General features: G+C 42.0%; 1 protein-coding gene across 2 annotated transcripts in view; it reads left to right on the forward strand.

The window, feature by feature from the left end:
- agap3 (ArfGAP with GTPase domain, ankyrin repeat and PH domain 3) overlaps nucleotides 1–20,391 on the forward strand; it is a 130,227-nt gene extending 109,836 nt beyond the window's left edge. For both annotated transcript variants that reach the window (XM_084370183.1, XM_084370182.1), the window contains exons 14-18: nucleotides 3,346–3,500; nucleotides 3,978–4,068; nucleotides 4,253–4,475; nucleotides 15,490–15,745; nucleotides 16,761–20,391. In XM_084370183.1, the coding sequence (XP_084226309.1) occupies nucleotides 3,346–3,500; nucleotides 3,978–4,068; nucleotides 4,253–4,475; nucleotides 15,490–15,745; nucleotides 16,761–16,991 (956 nt within the window). In that variant the 3' untranslated portion in view covers nucleotides 16,992–20,391. The remainder of the gene's footprint in view (nucleotides 1–3,345; nucleotides 3,501–3,977; nucleotides 4,069–4,252; nucleotides 4,476–15,489; nucleotides 15,746–16,760) is intronic.
- The last annotated feature ends 2,491 nt before the right edge of the window (nucleotides 20,392–22,882 follow it).

A 22,882-nucleotide genomic window follows, 5' to 3' on the forward strand; every position in this document is an offset into this window, starting at 1 on the left:
ACCGCTGAGCGATAGCAGGAGGCGCTAATGACCCTTTTACAAGCTCATCATGGCAGGTGCCTGTAAGATGGCAGCGATACCTTTGACACATTGTTCGCGCTCAGATTTACAGTCTCCGAGAAGACCACTTTGACCTCAGCATCATGCTCACACGGAGCAGAATTACTCCGGCTTATGGAGCTGAAATGCCGCACTCAGGACGGCATTAAACGGTAGTGTCGGCGCGCTGGAGCTGCGTGTAATGACAATACCTATGTCACACATAAAGCTTCCTGCCGCACATGCTCCTCTGTCTCTTTAGTGGCTACAGTACGTCTCGCGTGTGCATTACTATGCATGGAGAATTAGATTTGTTTTCCCTTGTATACTCATCAGTTTAAGAAAGCAGCCATCCGTTGCTTTTTTAATCTCCATAATGAAAGTGTTTTAATGCCTCCAATTTATTGCCTGGGCAGCCAACAGAATAATTAGCTTTGTTCAGGTTTTTCAAAAAGATGAAAAACACAAGTACAACAACATTTGAGTCTGGGAAAGCGCAAATTATAATCAGATGCATTAGTTATTGTACCTGGAGTTATATTGGATGAGGGGATATTGATTTTCTACTTTGTGTACGCCAATTTATCAAGCTTTCTTTCAATATTTTTATCTTTTTTATTTCCATCAAACTGAGATTTTTGTATTTTAACCGTTGCCGGTGCTTTAAAGTGTCTCCCCCACATAGAGACTTTCTCGCTGTTGGTCTAAATAAAGAGTCTTCCGAGGGTTTATTGATTCTCTGTGACCTGTAGTCGATTCCACAAACTAAATCAGATAATTGAAGTCGGTGTCGAGCTAATTGGATTATCGCTTTCCCCCTGAAGAGATGGCCCTCCACCGCAGCACAGGGATTGCTACATTAGTGCCGTCCGTCAGACATCTGTCATTTAACAGCACAGGGCTGTGTCTCGCACCAAGGAGGGTGAATTGATTATTAATATAAAGTGTTTCTTTGATTAGATGATTTGTGTGATGATCCTATCATCATCAGATTGCCGTCATTTTCTAACTCACACAGAGTTAATTTATTATCCGACGTCTCCTCGCGCATCAGAAAGTCAGAAAGGATCACATTAGAAGTATAGTTAACCCATTTTTCTTTTTAATGTAACTTCTATTAAAAAATAATGACAAAGCTACTCAGGAAAAAAACATTCCCCTTGTGTCTACTTGCCTCCAGTCCTCCAAACATGGTTTATGCAAATGAGATGACTATTTGCATAGACATAATTAGGTAATTACAAATCATTTGGCTACGAGCTCAAGCATGTGCACAGACCAGAGATGTTACAAGAGTCACATTGTACTGTACGCTGTTAATGAATTGCTTCTGAGCAGCGGAGGCATTATAGAGCATGTGTTGGAACATATGTCGTGTCAGACCTCTTGTTTGAAAACGACAGGTGACATTTTCATAAATCTTAGTTAAATACAAAGAAAAAAAAAGAAAAAAACACAACCAGCTCACATGTTCGAAGACAGTTTGGAGCAAAATCTTCTTTTTGTTAAAAAAAGTTATAAATACATTTAAAAAAAACAAATGCACTAATGCACAAATAAAAACATGTATATAAGACTTGAGTTGTATATATTCAATCTGTAGCTTTGTCCAGTATGCTGAAAGACAAAATGCTCAAAATGTCAATGAAATCTCTAGTTTTGAGTTTATATTTCTTTAAAAAAATAGAATAACTAGCAGTTAAACAAGATATTTTGTTTGTATTTGAAACCAGAATGAATCTGGTACCGTATGGCGTCGTGGGGGTCATCAGAAGTCATTCAGAGAAATGCGGGGAATCACAAAACCCAGATTTTTTGGGATCAGAGCTGGAACGACCTGAATGTCAACACAAAAAATGTTCATCAGGTAATAATAGATGATGTAGTGCTCAGGTTATCTGACTGACACAGGCTGAGGGAAAGTTGACACACCAGGAAAGTGACTGTTAATATAGCAGTCTACTGATATTATCAGCTGATATTGGCCTATCACAGATCTATTGGTATGATCATGTATGTTGTCCGATTTGCGCCAAATATTATAGAACATAATACAGAAAAAGATGCTTGGGATAATTAAGGATGTGTGGAGTGGAGTTTACTAGTTCAGCACACTGATGTCTGTAAAATGTCCTGCCTCCATTACATATTTTTGTGTTTGATAACCACCTTTAAAGGATCATTGCAAAAAATGTGTGTGTACCGGCTGACATATCAACATTTTATTCCCTAATATCTGCATTGACATATACCCAAAAACTCATGGTTCCTCAGAACTTCTACACACTTCTACATCTACATCTACAGAAGATAAACAGCTGTCTGTTCATTTGTTTAGTCAAAGGTACAAGGCTGTGTACATAAAACGTTGAGGTAGAAGTTTACTATGATTTCTTAGGTACATTTCAACAAAAAATATAGTGGGCTGAAGCTAAATAGTACAGCGTTGATGACAGATGATGCAATCTGCGTCTAAAATGACTCATTCTGGGAATTCTCAGATTTATTCAACAACTACAGCACCATCACTTGCATCCAAGGACAAACATAATTTCTCAGAAAAAATTCTCCCACATTGGTAATTTTTCAAAGTTAAATAAAACAAAAGAAAATAAACAATGAACACACGCATTTGTCATAGGAACATGCATTTTACACACATGTGCACATTGTCCCTAACACTCGAAGATCATTGGGTAAGTGAGTTAGGAAGCTGGTCTCTTTCCATGTGAAGTAGTCTGAAGATTTCTCCGTCATCACATAACAGATGGGTTCTTTTTCTTGGAACCAATAGATTAAAAATAATGTGCATTTTCTTGCCAAGAAAATAAGTTTTATTTAGCAGCTTAGATCAATAATCAGTAAGATTCCAGAGACTCACTGACTCAACAGCACGTCCAGGTTCACAGCTTGAGTAAAAGTACAAATTAGATGCTTAAGACATCAAAATAAGACGTTAAATGACAAAAATGTTATTTTATAAAGTGATATTGTGTGTCGCTGTTGGTAACTGGTCTGGTTGGTCTTTACAGTCCTCCGACTCCATCCAGCTGAAGGGGTTAAAATGTCCATATGAGCTGTAGATTTTGAGCCATCATCAAACAAAACCACAGCGGTCGGGAGCACAGGACGTGCCAAGAAATCATTTGAGTGTTGCTGAAATCAACAGAAGCCCCCTCCATCATGCATTCGTGCATGGATGGGCTTCAATCACTGAGCTGTGCCGCTGACTTGCAGAGTCAGATTTTTAAAGCGCCGATGTGCATGTTGCTAAGTGCTAATTTATCGTTTATTTGTGTTTTCCAGAGCAAGAGGAGAACTTTGAGTTCATCATTGTGTCGTTGACCGGCCAGACGTGGAACTTTGAAGCGTCCACGTATGAGGAGAGGGAGCTGTGGGTCCAAGCCATTGAGAGCCAGATCTTTGCCAGCCTGCAGTCTTGTGAGAGCATAAAGAACAAGGTACAGTGTGAAAGACAAGAAATATCACAAGGACTCAACAGGATTGGAGATTAGCGTCTAATCACAGTGTCGTCATCACCCTACAGTTCTGCTGCTTCATTTACATTCCTCTTTTCCCCCTTCTTTCCAACCCGTATTGCGCCCTCGCCCTCCCCCGCCCCTCCTCACCCACTTCAAGCTGTCACATGTGGGAGGTTGTCAGACAGGTGCACCGCAGTGTGGGGGATCTCTTATTAGAACTGACAGACATCAGAGATAGAACACGGCTTGTGTCAGCATACTGGGGAGACACGGCCTCATTTTCATATTCATATTTCCTCTGCCTCAGTCTTTTCCGAAGACTTTGAAAAACCTCTTGCCTCCCTCTGCTCGCTGGGTGTTTATGATTTGAGTCCAGCTGTAATTGTTTTGCTTTCTCTCTTGATCTTTAAATAATTAGTTCCTGGTGACCCATTCTCTCTCCCTCCTTTCCTACAGTCTCGGTTAGGCAGCCAGAGTGACGCGATGGCCATTCAGTCCATACGAAACGTGAGGGGGAACAGCTTCTGTGTGGACTGCGATGCACCTAGTGAGTATAAAATGCACCACAGCAGCTGATTTCTCAATGATTCAGGCATTGTGTGGTCGCTAAAAACATCCCAACACATTTGATTTTGATTGGGAGTGCTGTACCGAATAGTCCAAAGTCTAATTCATAAAGCTTCTCATCTTCCGTCTCTTGTTCTAATTAATTCTTATCTTCTATCACACAGACCCAGACTGGGCCAGTCTGAACCTGGGCGCCTTGATGTGCATCGAGTGCTCAGGGATCCACAGAAACCTGGGCACCCACCTGTCCCGTGTCCGCTCCCTGGACCTGGACGACTGGCCGGTGGAGCTCAGCATGGTGATGACGGCCATCGGCAACGCGATGGCCAACAGCGTGTGGGAGGGCGCGTTGGAGAACTACACCAAGCCGGGGAGCGACAGCACCAGGTAGGCATCCTTCTACAAATAAAGGTGCTGCTTAATGAAGCGTGCAGAGATTATAGAATGAGGAGGCAGCACCGTCTTCTCTCCATTAGCTGCCGTTTATTAGCCACACACATTTCAGCACAGGCCGTTCACGCCACAAAACGCTCCATAAGAAGCACCGGGGGTCTATAAATGTCATTCTGCTGAGCCAAGATCACAGTATTTTATGTTTGAGCATCAGTCCAACGTGTGCACGTTGATCACAAAGCCTCTGTTTCATTGAGTCAGTCCCTTTTTTTCATCTATATCCCCCCTTGTCTTAGTTCTAGGATAAAACATCTAGTATTTGCAGCAGAGTACATCCTGTCCCTCTACCAACCTGACTTGGAGGCCATAATTCATGAAAGCGTGTGGTGTGTGACATCATTTTGCACATACCTGATAAATGCCCTGTCTAGCTCCAAATCCATCAAGTTTGTCACTTCACGTGTAAGCGCTAATCAAGAAAACATCTTTTAACGTAAACCACATCTGAAACAAGCCGAAGCTCTTTGTTCCTGCGCAGTATCCAGGTACAGTTAACAGTTAACTTTTAAAGGTTTTTTACAAACAAGTAGCTTTCCATCTTTTCAACATGAATCTCTTAAATTATACTCCACCACCACTCACCCCGTGCTGCCCTGCCCCGGCTTACCCCGGCGACTATCTGTTCCCTTTCCTCTGAGGTACCCAGATCTGGTAGGAGGATTGTTTATCTCTTGGTGACAGGTGAGACCTAGCGTCCCAGTCTGACTAATGACCTGCTGTGTGGCTGTGCAGGTAATTAAGCACACCATTATGGCTAAACCCCACCCCAAGAGCCGGGCCCTCGGGCCCCAAGCTGCCGTGTCACGTATCCATCACACAGGGCCGGGTCATCACTCTGTCTGTCACAGCAAAGACTGTCTGTAGGCTCTCCCTGCTGCCAGTGGACTGTTTTAACATCACAGCTTTGTAAGTTTGTTACGAAAAGTGACATAGCAACAGAGAAACATAGTTGGTTTCTTTGTGTACTGCTGCTTCTTCTGCTAACATTAAATAGCATGTTGTGTTGCTAGCTCATTAGTCAAGATTTTATTGATACGACAACATGCTATGTTGAAGTATTTTGATAGCAGATGCGTTTGATATATTAGCTGATACAGATATTATCACATGCATTTTAGCAGTCTAGGCAGCAGATCTGTTTTTGGCCTGTCATGTTCATGTGTTTGCACGATACCTAAAAAACTTTTACACCAAATTTGACTGAAATCTGTCAAAAGTTGGGCCAGATTTCAGATTTAAAAATGAAATTCTGTAGGTTTTTGTTTGGCCAACGCGTCCAAGTATACAGTTAGTTTGTGCTATTAAAAAACAAAGAAGGATTTCAGTCATTCCTTTGTGAGCGTGAGCAGACAGGTTCGTCGTGTTTTATCGGCTAGAGATGGACAAGTAAAGCCAGTGTATTATGAATAGTGAACAATCTATTCATATTAAAGATGTGACTTATTAAAACATTGTTTGAAGAAAATAAAATTGCAGGTTTTACAGGCTGTAAATACAACATGCGTTGTATATCGTGAAGGAAGAACCACCTTCATATCAGCAATGAACAGCCTGACTGACTGAAGGCTAATATTAGCCAAACCTGACCCTAATAATGACACTAATTCATAATCCGTTAGCTGTTTTGATCAACTTTTACGCATCATCTAAAACTAGAAACATAGACCATTTTCACATGGTGGCCATTTTCCTCTGGCTCAGGGTGGGAAGCTCAAATACTGGGATAACGTTATGCCACTATGTACATTCAGAAATGTATTAAAATTATAAACAGAATAAGAAGAAATAAAAGTTTTGACTATATTTTAAAGACACTCGTTTAGAGATATCTAGCCGCTAACCAGTTAGCCCTAAGCCCCTTTGTACCTCAAAAGGAGATAGTCCGATAGTAAACAACACCAACACTCCCTGGTGGTCCGAGCCCCCAGCGCAGGCAGCTAATAGGAGCACTAGCTGCACATTTAGCTAACTAGCTAATGGTAGCTACAGTTAGCAATTACCCATATTTGTTTTGTGTATTAACTCGACACGTGGCTAATTTTTAGACCTACATATTGCGTCTTTAAGGCTTTTTGTCAATGGATCAGTTTTAGCATCAAAGCTCTGCACAAAACTACTCTTCTTTTGTGAGAGATCTTTTAATGTGCACTTATTATGACCATTTAAAAAAAGTTAACTTAAAATGCTGTTTCAGATTGCCACCGAACAGTTTCTCATTGTGTTTTCACCCCCTCGGTAGTCTCGGGTCTCGTCCTCATCCTGCGCTCTCCGGCCAGTTCAGAACTGAATGATGGCCTACAGTTATTTATTGAATGGTATCTGTGCTAAAGTGCTCCGCTGTGGACTTGATGAAAGATTATTGATGTTGATTCCTCTCCCTACCACTGTCAGTCCCATGTCGCCTCGGGCAGGAAGGTTCTTCATTGTCTAAAAAATCCGATCTCATCCCGCAGCAGCACCTCCATTAGTTTTCACTGTCAAACAATAAATCTCATTTGCAGCATAACTAATCTTCAGACAAAAAACAGCAGTTGTAAATATCACACATGGCCACTGGTTATTGAGATGCTGATGATTTTGTTGCTGATAGAACAATGTACCCTTGTGGGGTAAACGTTGCAAAATAATTTTTGTTTTATCACGAATGATGAATTACCACCAACTTAATGGGATGTTGGCTTTTTTTTTACTTCTTTCTTTTAACACCATAAATCCTGACATGACTCTCCGTCTATTCTATGCGTAAGCTCCTCTTAACTTGAGCGGAGCACATACGAGACGATTTTAATTGTGTCACATCTGTGACATGCAGCAGCTTTGTGATGGCACCCAGGCAGGCAGTGTATGGCTCCCGAGTCCCACTAAACATTAGTGACACCTAATCTAAACGATTCAGTAACTACCTGAATATCAACTCACTGTCTGATTGAATGTCTCCCGCAAGACTAGTTTTAGCCCTCGCATTTTTGAGATTTAACTTAAAGGCGTTCATCCACAAGATTGGTTTGGCTTATGATATTCTGTATCGGAAGAACACAATATATAGATTTGTCGTACGCAGAGCCGCACAGCAACACTAAAGATTGCTGGTGTACGTCAGACTGATTACAGGCATTGTAATGAGAAGCATGTTTGTATCTATGCATATGCGCTTATATGTGTATCACCTGCTTTTAGACCTTGTAGAAGAATGAATGGTACCCTTTATTAAGTCAAGTTGGTATAAATGGGTTTTCATCTATTTGCTAATACTTTTTACATCAGTTATGAGTCATTAAAGGGGATTTATGTTACAATTTGTTGTGGTTTACATGTGTTAATAACTTTTTATTAGCCATATGTGAGTGGATTGTAACGTGACGTGAAAAATGAGCTCTTTCCAGTCTCTCTCGGTTGCCTTAGTCTCAGTGTCTCTCTTTAGAGCAAGAGCAATAGTAGCTAACCTTAGTTTAGAAATGGTATCTGCTTACATCAACAACCAGCTTCCAGCACAACATTGGAGTTCCACATAGCCCCTTTAATAAGAAACAAAATTTGGTTTTCCATGTGGTAAAAATCACTTTGGTTTATGTCGGTCCTTGCTATTCACAACAATTTGTAGCAATTTACATATATGACTCTTGTATGACTTTTTTATCGGCCATATGTGAACAGAGTATAACGCAACATGACCTCCCCCACCTCTCTCAGTTGCCTACAAGCCTGTTGACGGTTGTTCAAGTTGTTTAATGCTGGTGCACTATGGATTTCTTTGTGAAGGACTTAAGATTTTAGGTATCAGGCCAAAGGATGTGACTTTATGCACGAGAGCGACAGTAGCTAATGTTAGCTTAGAAATAGAGTCCGCTAACATAAACAAAGAGCTGGCTTCCAGCACAACACAAAAGCTCGGCCCTAAAGTCCCTTTAATCAGAACAAAGTTTCGATTTCCGCGTTCCACGCTACCTGAACGATGCTTTTTTATTTCAATTTCATGAAATCCCTTTCAATAAAAGATTACATTTCACATACAGGTGGCGAGCCCCGTCTCTAGGCCTCATTCACCAGCCAAATTAGATCTTGGCATAAGAAACATGCTGCATGCTTATTGGCTCACTGACACGGATGAAATTAAACCCTTAGGTATTGAAATTTGGTATCGGATGACAAGAAATGTTTTGACACTCAGTAGTATTGAGACAGTTCGGTCGGTGCCATAAAAGTATCGAAGTTTGATACCCAGCCCTAGTTAATCCTAACAGTTTCATATCAGTGCAGTGTTTATCTTCTATCTAACAAGGGGATTGATTTGGGTCCCGATCGTGATCCAGAAAGTGATTTTTCACATCCTGAGAAAGTTGTTTTTATTCATGGCTTACAACTGATCCATAAAGAATTTATGATTTATTAACCATTAATAAAGACATGTGTTACAATTAATAACCCATTCATACGGGCCTAATTAAAAAGCGGCACAGAATGCATTAAAAGTGGAAGTCGGATCCGGCTTGGCTGCGGTCACATCCGGGATCATAAATTTGTGCATCGTGGCTGATCTCTGCAGTCAGCATATTGGAGGGGAGTTGTTCTTTTAATTAGCACCCGGGAGTTGTTGTGTTTTGCACGTCACCTCTAATTGCTTGGCGTGTTCGTGATAGAAAACACCGCAGACCATTTGGACGGATACTGTGGGGGGAGGTCCAGCAGCTAACTTTACCCTCATCTTCTCCTGGCACACACACTCACGGCGAAACACACACACACACGCACAGACACCAGTTCTCATTTGGGGGAGATGTCCTGGAGCGTGGACGGATGTGGACGGCTATCCCTCACTGACGCGGGCCTCTCACTGTCACCCTCTGTAGGCTCCGCGCCGCCCTCGGCCACAGGCAGGTAATAGCTCTGATGAGAGCCCTCCACTTTGTTTCAGAAATAATTTGCCACTCCTGCCGCCTGCAGGGGCTGCGTGGTAATAAAAATGAATCACACCGCTAACCTCTCCAAACCTGGCCCCGCTGCCTCTTTTTAACCCCTTCTGCTCCGGCGGTGGCATCGCTGCTCCCAAGCTGTTTGTCGCGTTTACAACATCAGTGCGGTGCCCATTCAGTTCCTCTTGCTCTAGTGGCCTCCGTCCCCGCCAAAACCCAAAACACGGAGTTGAGCTTCGGGGCTACTCACAGGTTAGGAGTGCTGGATCGCCAACTCTCAAAAGAGCTTTTAGAATAGCCGGCCTTGCCAGGAGCCCTGGTGGAAGAAGAGTAATTAATTAAGACAAATGAATGACTGGGTCTTCCCATGTCCTCCCTCTCTCTCTCCCTTTCTCTCTCTCTAAATGAAACCCACAGGTCAGTAATTAGCCCTGTGTGGGAGAAGTGGTACCACAGTCACTAATTGCCCACATGCCACCGGGTTTTCGGAGCCAGGTAGAAGAAGGGACTGATTCATAATGGCACAGGTCTACTCAACTGTGCAATTTAGCTGTAATATTGTTAGCGTTACAAAATCTGCCTGATGAAGAGAAAAGGAATCGGAGACGGTCCCTTTTTTTTTTCAAATGTGCTCGTACGTGAAGCAGGCTGCATGCATAAGCAGGGCATGTGTTATCATCCCCTCAGCTTTGTGTGAGAGGCGAGGGTTCAGCAGGGGTTAACAGCATGAGCATTTAAGGGTGTTAGTCTTGCTGGCACAAAAACACAGCCACTCCATCACGAGGAGTCTGACAACCTCATTAATGTCACAATATATTCAACTCGTCCCCTCTGCCTGCCCCACGGCACCCAGATGCTCTCCTGTTGGCCTCTCTATAGAGCTCGACACAACAACCTTTTGAATTCTGCTCATCTGTTCAGACGGCAGCGAAGAGGAAAGTGGCATCTCTTCCACTTGTAAAAATATTTGTCTTAATTCTTTAGCAGCTGTTCCTCTCAGAGCCCTATGTACTACACTGTACCCGCTGGACCGTGGGGGGGCCTTATTTAGCACTTTTTGCTGCGGCGTTTACTGTGTCGCTCCTTCATTTCTCGCCCTTAGCAACCTTTGATGCTTTGGGGCCCAGCTTTCTCTCCCCGTTGTGTGTGCGCTCTCTCTCTCTCTGTTTTTTTTTTTCATCTCTGTCGTTTCCCTCCGAGCCCCCTCTCTGTCTTTCTGCTGCTGTCCCTCTTCCTCACTTTCTCTCTGTCTCTTCCCTCCCCTCGGTTTGTGGAAGTGAAGCTGCTGGCTGCATGGGAATCGGTCCCATACAAGTCGCCCACCCCCACTGTGAGGTCTGTTCAGGCTGGTCAAACCCCAGGCCCTCCCTCCACCACCACCACCACCACCACCACCATTTCTCCCCTTCACTGCGTCTATTTGATGTGTCCGCAGTGAATTTGGATCCTCGGGGAGGAGTAGGAGGAGCCGGAGGAGCTTTGATTGTTTAGGAGGACTCAGTATGTGTTTGAAAGATGGTTCGAGTGGTGGGACGGACATCCTCCTCTTCCTATGGACCAATGCACCTTTATTGCAGGCAGTCAGATTGGTCATTCTGTGGCGACTCCGCCACTGGCTCCACCCCCGCCGTCTCAGTTTCCCTTCCCTTCCTTATAAATTCCCCTTCGCCTTTGTCTTTCAGGCTTGACTAATTATCCTTGTTTGTCCCTCTTTATTTGAATTCAGTCATGTGTTCTTGACTCCGTGGGCTGGGTTTAGGAGAATCATTCCGCCATTTGCCACTTAATTAAGTCAGGGTCAGGATCCATTGCTCAACGGAGAGCTGAAAGGACAGAGCTCTAATAGAATTATAAAAGAGGCCTTTCTCTACTGTTAAGGCTGCCTTTATCTAGGTGGGCTCTGCGTGGGCAAATGAAAGGGGACACCAGCTCTGGACAGGAGCCCATTTCCACTTTGGTCTCTGTGAGCATTTTGATGTTTGCCCCAAGATTTCTTAGCGATGGAAAGTTGAACAGTGATCATCGGCTGTGAGATAATGGAGGGAGTTTGTGGCGAAGCAAACAGCGCTTGTTTTCAGTTAAAAGAGACACAGGCATTTTTATTGGGAACCTTAAACTCCCCTCTGTCCCCTCAGCAACAGAGAAATTTAGAACAAGTATGTGCTCAAGCAAGGGTGGGGAAATTGGTGTCTGTTTGCCTGGATTGTGTGTGTCTGTGTGCGTCTGTGTGTGTGTGTAAGAGTAACCATCAGTTCAATTTCCCAAATATCCCCCCATGCTGTGAAAATTCACTCTCCTTTCCCTCTCCACCTCCCCTCCCTCTCCGTCCAGGCGCTTTGACATGCTAAATCTGCTGATTTTATTTTTCTTCCTCCTGTGGTGAGGAAGTGTCCTTTTCAAGGGTCTCAAGTTTTCCCCCTGACTGTCTAAACCCTACCTCTGTTTGGATTGTTTTTCTATTTCAAACAAAAGACAGAGGCGGGATTACCATTTCACTTCCTTTCACACTCTGTCTTTCAAGTGGCAGCAGCTTAGGAATTTTTTAAAAAACCACTGCCTCGCCGCTTTGGCTTTTTTTTTCCCCCCCTCTCTCTTAAAGTCGACCGTGTAAAGAGAACTGTGGTTGAATTGAGAGCTCAGCATCAGCAGCGAGTGAGGCCTTTTTCCTGCAGGTCCTCGGGGCTGATTTCGTAGCGGAGGATAACAAAGTGTCCTCAGGGCTCCTTTCTGAGATGTTGACGTCTTCTTAATGGCTCTCCTCAGCCTTTTTGTTTCACATCTTGGTGCTAACTTTCTGCCTCATTTAGCTCATATCAATTCACTGGGCTCTACCGATTCAGCATCTCATTCATGATCTGGCTTTCTGAAACAAACTTTGGACAACAGCTCTCAGTTTTTAAGCATGCTCAGATTCTTGTTTAAAGTTGTAGATTTTTTTTTTGTTGTTGTTTTTTGCCTTGAGGATTACAGTCGCTTGTTAGAGTTTTCTGACATACTTTTTCCTCCTGTATTCAAAGAGTTCACCGGAAATAAGAGGGGAGGGCAGGACGGCCCCTTCCTGTTCTGAGCAGGCCACTGGCTCTAAGGCCAATTGATTTGCTAACAGGCTTGTCCACACATAATGACTGAGTAGGGATTGATGGAGGTCTTACACCATAAAACTCTGAGCCACTGCAATTGCCTGCCATTAGGGCTGTATTGTTGCCCACATAATACCTTCATCCTAAAGAAAAGATTTTCTTATAGTTTAGTGGGGTAAAGGACTTTCTCCTCTGCATTTTCTCTGAGGTCTCAACAGAAATGTACCCATATGCTTATAGGCGCAATAGCTTTAAGACTATTTTAACATATGGGTTCAGTTGCTTTACGAGCTCCTGGTGGTGTTTTGCAGTTAATCATTCTGCGCTTGGTCTCTGATAAAGACATGTACCTCTTCCATCACATCCTTAACTCCTGTAGTTTGGGCCGGTGCCAGGCTCCTCTGTGCAAGACAGACTGCTCTGTGAAGTGAGCCTGGCAGCTGACATATGAGTCTGAAAATGGCTGCTGTCTGTGGTAAGTTGGCAGCCTTGACACCTAGCCGCTAAGGTCGTAATAAAGGAGAGTGACTAATGTTGAAGCGGTTACTATTGTTAAAACTGCTGCTGTAATTGAAAATTGGCAATGTGGGGATATACTCCGGGTCAGTTCAAACAAATTACAAAAGAGCTTCTGGTTTTACTAAAGCAGGTTTGGAGAATCTAGAATAACCAGGACGTTGTTTCAGGAATGACATGTTGCTGTTTTTTTTAAGGATAAGGCCGGCAAACTGCTGTATTTTTATTATTCTTAACAAATCCCATTAAAAGACCAAACCAACAATGAGTAGCCAAAGCTTGATGTAGCCAATTCTGTGCCTCATTCAGACCCTTATTGTTGTCCAAAAACTATTAAAAACACATCAGTGAGTCACATGTTCCTTCATTATGAAGAACCCGGACATTGTATTTTATTTAAGTTAAACCCACAAGCAACGTCCTGCTGCTGTAAATTCACTAAGACACCAAATGTGTATTCATCCGCAGCTAAAAATGGTCTCCATCTAATACGCTATTTACTCCTGTTTGATCAACGTTTGGTAAAAAACTACAGTGCCCAGATGTTTTAAGAAATCACTAACCAACTTAATGATATATGTACATTCCTTGGAATATTGGTACCTATGGATTAAGAATATTTGAAACGGTCTAGATACTCATTTTTCACAGTATCGATACCCCAGTGCTGGCTGCGTAATTTTACAGAAAAATTTACTTGGATGCTGTTGCACAGTACAGAAGCCTTGTTTTATTCATTTCTTAAGAAAAATCTTAAGTTTTAATGGTATTAAATATCGATATTTTTCAAGGAAATGTATCGATGTTTGAAAAATTTCAGCATCATTACAACCCTATAGTACACGACCTCAAACGTTTTGTCTCTCAATATTGCCTAAAAGAGTTTTAGTTTCTTAAGAATATCAATAATATTTTAGCAAACATGACGCCAGAATTACTTAGCAGAGTTTTTCCTGACCATTACAAATCTTGGGCACAGAATCGATATACGCTTTTTTTAATTATTTTTTTTACTTTTATTTAAGATTGTGGTTGTCTGCTTTTATTTTGAAAAATATTTTGAAAATATTTTTTTACATTTAAATGTTATTGTCTGAATATTAGCAATTAAAAGTTCATTGCTCTTTGAGAGGGTGTACCTACATTACTTTGCTATGGTATTATCATTATATCAAAATGTTCTTAAAATGAAAATAATATTGTTTATTGCAAGTATATCTGCGACAATAAAGTAGTGAATCATAACAGGCCTAGTCAAAAATACTATTTTTGTAATTTTGGTGAACTAACCCTTTAATATACAAACAGATATAATATGTAATGTGCCGATGTGATGTTCCGTTGCTCATCTAAAAGGTTGATTTTGGTAATTAAGTTGTATTGTTTGAGTTTGTTGTCACTGTGATTGTGATGAAATAGAACTGAAGTGAATTAGATTGTCAGTTTCTACTTGCTGCTGAGCCTCGGCCCGTTGATAGCGAGTCCCACGAGAGCCTTGTCACTCCAGCCGGCGTTGCCGATTCAACTTATCCGCGCAAACCTTCTCCTCTCTGTCACTCACCCACAAATCCAAACAACAGCCTCTTTCTGCTCCCCTTATCACACGGGCTGACAGGGTCACGGGGTTAGTGCCACACTGGGCATGCTCAGTCATTCACATATTGATATTGATTTTTTTTCTTTCTTATTTGGACAGTTTGTATGTGGGCAGAGAATGAAACGGGAGGTCAAGATGTAGAGCAATAGATAGAATTCTGGCCCGGCGATAGTGGATGGATCCTTCCCTCGGCCTCTATTCTCTGCTGCAGGCTGCCGGAGTGAAGGAGCCCCGCGTCCCACCGTCCCTCTCTGGCTGCCATTCAGCCCCATCGATCTGACTCAGGGCCCAGCCTCCCCAAGGGAGACCGGGGCTCGGAGACACACTGCCTCTTTTGTGGAGGGGATCCACCAGTTCAGACTGACAGCCGACAGCGCTGATAAAAATACATCCCCCTCCTTCCTGTATTGTCCGCGGCAGACATGCTGTTCAAGATGTGTAACCTTTAGAAAGCTGGCCAGGCTCTAACCGTCTTGCTGTCGACCGTAATCACTAGAAAGTGGAATATTGCCCAGAGCGTCATACCCTTTGGCATTCTCTCATCTCTGCAGCCAATCTCACTGTATTATTTCCCACTGTGATAGTGGAGGCTAGTGGCTTTCCTGGGCTCTAATAATTTTCAAATGTCACTTTACACCAGTGAGTCTCTTAGGCCAATTACTGTAATGCTTCCCTTGTGTGTCTACATTCTACATTTTCACACAGTTCTGTCTTCAAATCGCTGCCTCTGAATTACGAGTTATGCACTTAAAAGTTCTTAACTTAGGTGCTAAATTGCTCATAACATGTTCACCGCGTTTCACCCCGCCTGACCTGTAGCGTCCCTGTCATTTCCTTCTCTCCAGGGAGGAGAAGGAGCGCTGGATCCGAGCCAAGTACGAGCAGAAGCTGTTCCTGGTGGGACTGCCCCAGTCGGACGTGCCCCTGGGGCAGCAGCTGCTTCGGGCGGTGGTGGAGGACGACCTGAGGTTGGTGGTGGTGCTGCTGGCCCACGGCACCAAGGAGGAGGTTAACGAGACCTACGGGGACGGAGACGGACGCACGGCTCTGCACCTCTCCTGCGCAATGGCCAACGTGGTCATCACACAGCTGCTCATCTGGGTGAGTTGGGTCGAACATCGTTATTGTAGGCATTTAGTGTTCGGGCGAGTTAAAGCTCCTGTTTGTAAGATAGTTGATGTGTGATCCCGAAGCGTCAGTGTTTGATGAGTGATCAAAGCATCAGCAACCCTATCTTACAAACAGGAAGTTTAATTAGGAGTTTAAGTGTGAAAGGAAATCTTTCCAAACAACTTAGTCTTTAACCCTTTAAACCCTGCCAGATGTGTCAGGTTTTTATTACAAGTCCCCTCCCAGACACCAAGTGCCTAAAAATGTACATGATTTGGATTTTTACTTTTGGGTGTTAGCTGTTCGTTTTATTTTCTTGCAAGTTTTATTTAAAAGGTTCAGTTCCCTCAGGGAAATTCCTCTGGGAATCAGTAATTGCCTACAAACTCCGCACAACTAACTAAACTAACCAAAATAATTGTCTCAGCTACAATTAGTGTTTGATTACACACTTCTTTCCAAGAAACACCCTTCAGTCTACCCATAAAATAAAGTGGAATATTGATTTCCCAACATGGTGATTTAAATGCTATTTAAAAACCCTCTCTTCACTGATTCAGATAAATTCCAGTGAAGAAATGCTGAATCCGTGTTATTTTCTTGGCCCACACCGTCGTCTATTTTAAGGAAAAAGCACATTTTAAGTGTGGAAGTGTGAGGTTGCTACTAAAAAAAAAAATTCAAATAGAGCTACTGGAATGGTAGCTACAACTGTGAAAATACTTTTTTAGGGCAATTCAAGGAGATGTAATGTTAATGAACACATGAAAATAAGTAATCGGATGACAAAGCAAACAGAGCAGATCTCAGCAATGGCCGTTCAGAAAAGGGACGTTAGGGGTGCAAAGTACTTTTGCAAATAAAAAGGGAGAGAATAAGTACAACATAGACAAAGTAGCACATGTTATTTAAAACAGCATAGTAGGAATCTTTCTAGCACTTTCCCCAAAAATATGTAAAATCTTACACCTGACCTGTCGTTCTTACCTGTCGTGTTCTCCCACAGTACGGTGTGGACGTGAAGAGTCGAGAGGCTCGTGGCCAGACCCCGCTGTCCTACGCTCGGCGAGCCGGCAGCCAGGAGTGTGCGGACATCTTACTTCAGCACGGTTGCCCCAACGATACGAGCAGCCTGACGTCCGTGGCCACGCCCAACATGAGCCGCCGCAACCCCAACCCCAACATTAACAACAACAACGCCCAGTGTGAGCTCAACCGCAGTATCAGCATCATGTAGGAGCCGGAGAGCAGCCGCAGACAAACACGCAAAACCCCGAACCCACCCGTCTCTTCCCAGTACTTCCTCCTCTATTTCACACTGTGTAACCCAGAATCGGTACCGACGGAGAGATATCAGGAGGGATGGACTCATTGTTGATATTCCACTACGCCGAAAGAAGAAGTGGGCGTTTGGGGTTTCGGACATTGTACATTGTTTTATATGATTATTTGTTTCTTGTTTTGTTTGTTGAATTCATTCAATCTTGGTCTGAAACGATCATGATCAGCTTTAAGCTTTTTTTTTCTTTTTGTTTTTTAAGCGTCAACCAAACAAATGACTTACTTTGGCATTCATACCTACCCTACGAAAAGCATTTCCTTAATGCTTGAACATTTCCTTTTATGTCTTCCCCCTCCGCGACACGAGCTGATTTTATAATGAACGTGAATGAGAAACTTCCCTCAAATTTTCCAAGCCGAGGCGTAATAACATAAAACTGTGAGGAATAGTTTTACAAGTGACAAAACAATGATGTGGGAAAGAAACTAAATCTTCCATGATATCAGTGGCTGTTGCAGCTTTAGTAATGATGCATGTCTCCAACACAGCTATCAAACTCTTGACGTATTATTCATATACAAAGGCAAAGCAATTACGGTTGAAGAGTCCAAATGATTTAGATACTTAATTCACAGGAAAATGGGTTCGGATCATCATAAAGGAGTTGATTGCACAATTCCTTTTCGGGTGAAAGTGAGTCATTTCCTTTTGCCACCCTTATCGTGATCCTCCAGTAAAAGTGTCCATGACTATAAAGGAATTAAGGGGCTTAATGTTTTATGACCATTGAGCCACATGGTTTTGTAAGCGTGCCTCTTCAATCAGAATTCATTCAGATTCAAAGGTTTGATTGAAACAGGGAAATTGTACCATTATGATGTCTTTGTTGAAGTAATCCTCCGATTGACCAGATTGTCTTGGTAATTGTTTGACCCAGATTCACACGATGTTCAAACCGTGAGCGTACTGGAATATCTCTTCACCCTCCTGTGGCCAAAAGCTGTACAATTGGTACTCCTGAGAGTATTTCCTCTTTTGTTGCTGTGAAATACAAATATGGTGCTGTGTGTGTGTGTGCATCCATACATAACCGTGTGCTTTACGTCTTCGTCTTTAACCGTGTGCAGCAGCAGAGAGCGACTGGGCATTTCTGTTCGTTAACAATGGAGAAAGGACACTGGAGAGAAGAGACCTACAGTGAATATTTTGGGACATAACTGTGTTTCAATGTACAGACATCTGTAAAAAAGTAGTTCTTGTTCCTTCACCTCGTTCCTTATAAGAACTGACTCTGACTTTTAGAGTTAAAAAAAAAACAACCTTTTCCTTAAACCTTCCCCCATCCTGAGAACCTGTCAGTCTAAAAGCAGGGCGTTAACGAAATACATTCAAGTGAGAGTGACATTTAGGGATTAAAATGAGTGAGGCAGCTCGTTAGAGGGAACATTATTGGTTTGACTCTCTTTGCATTAACACAAATGTACAGTATTCCTCCGACATGATAAGCCAATTCATTTATAGTAATAAGGACTTGGTTAAGAAATGAATACAGGTGGAGTTGGCACAATGTCTACAGTGTTTTATCCCTTTTACTCAACTGCCATTTTTAAGGTTTTAAACCGTTTTATTTTATGAGTTTACAAAGGCAGGATGTATATGTTTACAGAGCAAGTTTTTAACTTGGTACCTTATATCTTCATGATTCTGTTGTTGCTTTACAGTATTCCTGTTGTCAGAGCCCACGGTGAATGAATATGTGGTCAAAAGAGGATGTTTATGAATCCAGGAGAGTGATATTGTAAGGGATTAGTTTGACATTTTTCGGAAATATTTGCTTTCTTGATCAGAGGTTTGATCAGACGATCGATACCACTCTCATCTTCTGAGTGTTTAGTTTCAATCAAAATTAAAAGAACACGTTTATGTTTTAAAGTTTTATTCATCCTACATTTAGTCACATTCTCCGAATTAACACTTTTAACTAAAATTACTATACAGCAAAAGTCTATTTGTTTCTTAAATTTGAATCCAGAAATGTTACATCTTTATGATTAGCCTGTCTGAGCAGTTAGCCTGGTGCGTAAATGTTACATATTATATCTTTAAACCTCCATTTTACTGATACTCAGGCCATTTTAGAGGACTGACATATCATCACTTTTTAAGTTAGTACAGAGAACTTAATGGATAGTTAAGGATACTGTTAGTACACAACAAACTAAAGAACAAAGGTTATATTTGTTTTTAGAGGTTATAATTTGGAAATGTCATGTACATATCATATCTTTACCTACGGAGCTGGAGCCAGCAGGTGATTAGCCTAGCCTAGCAAATCGTTCGATTGGTTAGCAAAAAGTTTTACCAGCTAACTCCCTCTTAAAAACACAAATTGTCATTTTTACATTTCTGTTTTTGTATGAATCAAACAAACAGGGTATATTATGTTAATTTATTATCTCATTTCGGCAAAACCGACACTGGAGACACTTTCAAAAGAGTCCAGCTAACTGTGTCCCTCTACTTTTCTTAATATGTATGCTAGTTAAGCTAACCACTTCCTGTCTCTTCAAACTCAGCACACAGGCGTGAGAGTGGGATCAATCTTCTTATCTAACACTCGGCAAGAAAGCAAACAGACATGTTTCTGAAAAATGTTGAACAATTTCTTAAAGACATCCCAAAACCGGCCAAAAATTCAACCAGATACCTTCAAAGTTACTTGTACTGTACCCTGGTACTGGCCTTATTTCCGATTTCTACTTGACTTCAACAACTTATTTCAATAAGTTAATTTTCAGTGTCCGAGGGGATTACTGACAGGAGTTTAATGTGTATAGTGATTACCTGAACCCTCATTTACATTCTGTAGATGCTGAAAAAAGAAACACTAGAAACCTGCCTGTTTTTTCTCCCCAAACACAACGTAAAGTGTACATATTAGCTTAATGCTTTTATCTGAAGACAAGCTCCTCCTAGAGAAACATACTAAACTGGTTTTAGGTCAACAGTCCCCTTGACCCATGAACCATATTTTGATATGTTGTTTTTTGTTTCTCTTTAGGCATATTTTTAAGGTACTTCTGTTTGGTCTCGACATTAACCGACCACCTTTGGTACTTGTGTATAATGATGTACATTTGACATATTTATAATGCAGTATGTAAATATCTTTTTTGTTTTGTTTTTGTTCAAGTTAATTTTCCTATTGTAATTCCTTTTACGTTCAGAACGTGAAACAAAGCAAAAGCTAAAGAGTAACATGTTGTATGCTTGGATGCTTGGCTGACTGTTGACCTATTAATAAACACTCAAATAAAACGATGTAGCCTTCCCTGAATTTAGGGAAATCGACACATTTGTCTCGTGTACGTGTTCATTCATCATCCATCGCGCTCCTGTCGCCTCTGTACAAAAGTTTTTCCAGTGCTTAACATATGAGGTGAGACTCTTTCAAATTAAAAGTCTCACCATCACTTCAACGAGCCATTTCATGTTCCTCCCTTTTGAATGTTTCCGTCGTCAAACTTCACGGAGGAATTCAACGTCACTGGGACAGACTCGGCCCTGTTAATGTGTCAGAGATGACTCGACCAAGCCTGTCTTAAAGGTAAGTAAAGCGACCTCTCCACTTCCTGCTTGTGGGACCCCCCCACAGTTGCTGAAAGAGGATTAAGATAAAGAGCCGGGCTTAGTGTCAGGCAGCACAACACCGTGGGGAAAAGTGAAAGGTCTCAGTGTTCAGAGGAGTCAAGCCCTCACTAATCCACTTCTTATTTCCTGCTAATCTTGTCTCAGCATATCTTCATCCCCTTCCTCTCCCTGTTGGCTGGCATTGTTTGCGCTTTATCACCTGGTTTCTCTTTAGTGTTTCCTCTTCCTCCCTCTGCGCTGGAGTGACATGGAGCCACAATGCACCGAGTCACGCTTAAAGGCTCTGAAAACTTATTTCATCAATCAGCTTCCATACTGGTGGTAATGGGGTCCTGCATGAGCACACTGTTCTCTTTTTGGTTATTTCACATGAAATATTTCTGTTTTTCCTTTTTTTTCTCTGCATTTCTCAATAATTTGAAGTGGCCAGGGCAGATTTTGAGAAATGTGATGGCATATATCACACAAATCAGGATTGAGCAACATTTCAATTAGAATGACAGTTAATTGGCTTTGGTGACTGTCAACCTTCAAATCTGTAAAATCTTCTTTAACTTTGATTTTTTATTGTTTCATCATGAATATTCAATGCTAAAGATAAAGACTGAGACACACAGTATGTAATGTATGCCACTAGGGGTCTCTAAATCAAAACAAAAGTAGTGTGGGATCATGGGAGTAAAACAACCACCATCGCTAATGAAATGTTCACAGACGAGGTTCTGTTTAGTCTCGTTCTCGGACTTCCTTCAACAGTCGCTGACTCTCCCGACAGGAAACCAAATGCAACGTACGGTTACGCCTACCCTAAATTACGTATTTCTCTGGTTGTGAACATTGTTGGCATCATTTACAATAACACAACAAAATATACAACAGAGGTCTGTTTCCTCTGTTGTCTGTTGCAACCAGGCAGACTGTAGGTGATTAGCTGTAGGAGGTGATTAGCCTAGCCTAGCAAACAGTCTGCCTGGTTTAGCAAAAAACTTACACCAGCTAACTCCCTCTCAAAACACAAATTGCCATTTTTATTTGTCTGTTTTTGTATTAATTGAACAAACAAGATATGTGCCCTCAATTTAACGCTTTGGAGGTGCTTGTAGGCAGATTTCTGAACTTGAGAGGGAGAGAGACAGGCTAAATGTCCTGACTCTCTCCTGGAAGTTATAGCAACAGGCAACCAAATGAAACACCTTTAATAGAATTACAGACTTCTTTGATTTTGAACATTTAAGATCAGTACACAACAAAATATATAACAAAAGTCTAGCCACTTATGAGTTAAGTTAACATGGAGAACTTTAGTTGTCCAATATTTACTCACCTTTTAGCTCTATTTTTGGTCTCCACCACCTCCTGAGAGGCATATCTGGCTTTATAGCTGCTAAATGCTCCACTATGTTCACCAGCGAAGTCGCTAACTTTCTTAGTCTGCTGTATGGTGCTGGGAAGGTGTTATACAATGAGTTTTTAGAGCTTTCTTTTCTGCTGGAAACCTGGAAAATGTGTGGGCAGAAAACCAAAACAATGCTAAAAAAAAAAAAACTCCAAAGGTTCAGGTCTGAGAGGAACTGCAGCGTCAGGTGATAATTCTCTGCGAACAACCTCTTTCACATAAACCTTTAAATGTGATCCATTGTTAATATAAGAAATATTGATTATAGCAGCTTTAGTTCGGTTGCCAACACTTCAGGAGCTTTAAATGTCAGAATTTTACCACTGTGCTTAAATTAACCCAAACTGAGTCCTACTCATACCACACCTCTTGAGGAAAAACCAACACAAGAACGTGTCCTGTAATTTATTACCGTGCCTCACGCCCTGGCAGACCTCGGCCACTCGTGTTTGTTGTGCTGAGACTGGAGCGCTTGCTTGCACTGCTGTGTGTTTTGATATTTCATCAGGGCATGCTAAACAGTGAGGAGGGCTCTCTGCCGCCCACCTCTTCTCAGACAAATTGCCTCCAAGATTGCAGAGGTGGGTCTGAGGCTGATGGATGGGTACACAAAGACCTGACGAGACCATATTTGCAAACATTAAATCCATATTTCCATAACATGTAGGAGCTGCTTGGCCACGGGCCACTTTAACAGCCTGTTTAGCAAGCAGTCAGTGAGGTGCCTGCTTGTAACATAAATGTTGCTTTAAGGTGGCTTGTCTTACATATGTGTGTCATGATAAGTTTTTCCCTCCTC

The sequence above is a fragment of the Pagrus pagrus genome (genome assembly GCF_965226575.1).
Source record: "Pagrus pagrus genome assembly, chromosome: 12".
In the NCBI taxonomy this organism is placed as follows: Eukaryota; Metazoa; Chordata; class Actinopteri; order Spariformes; family Sparidae; genus Pagrus; species Pagrus pagrus.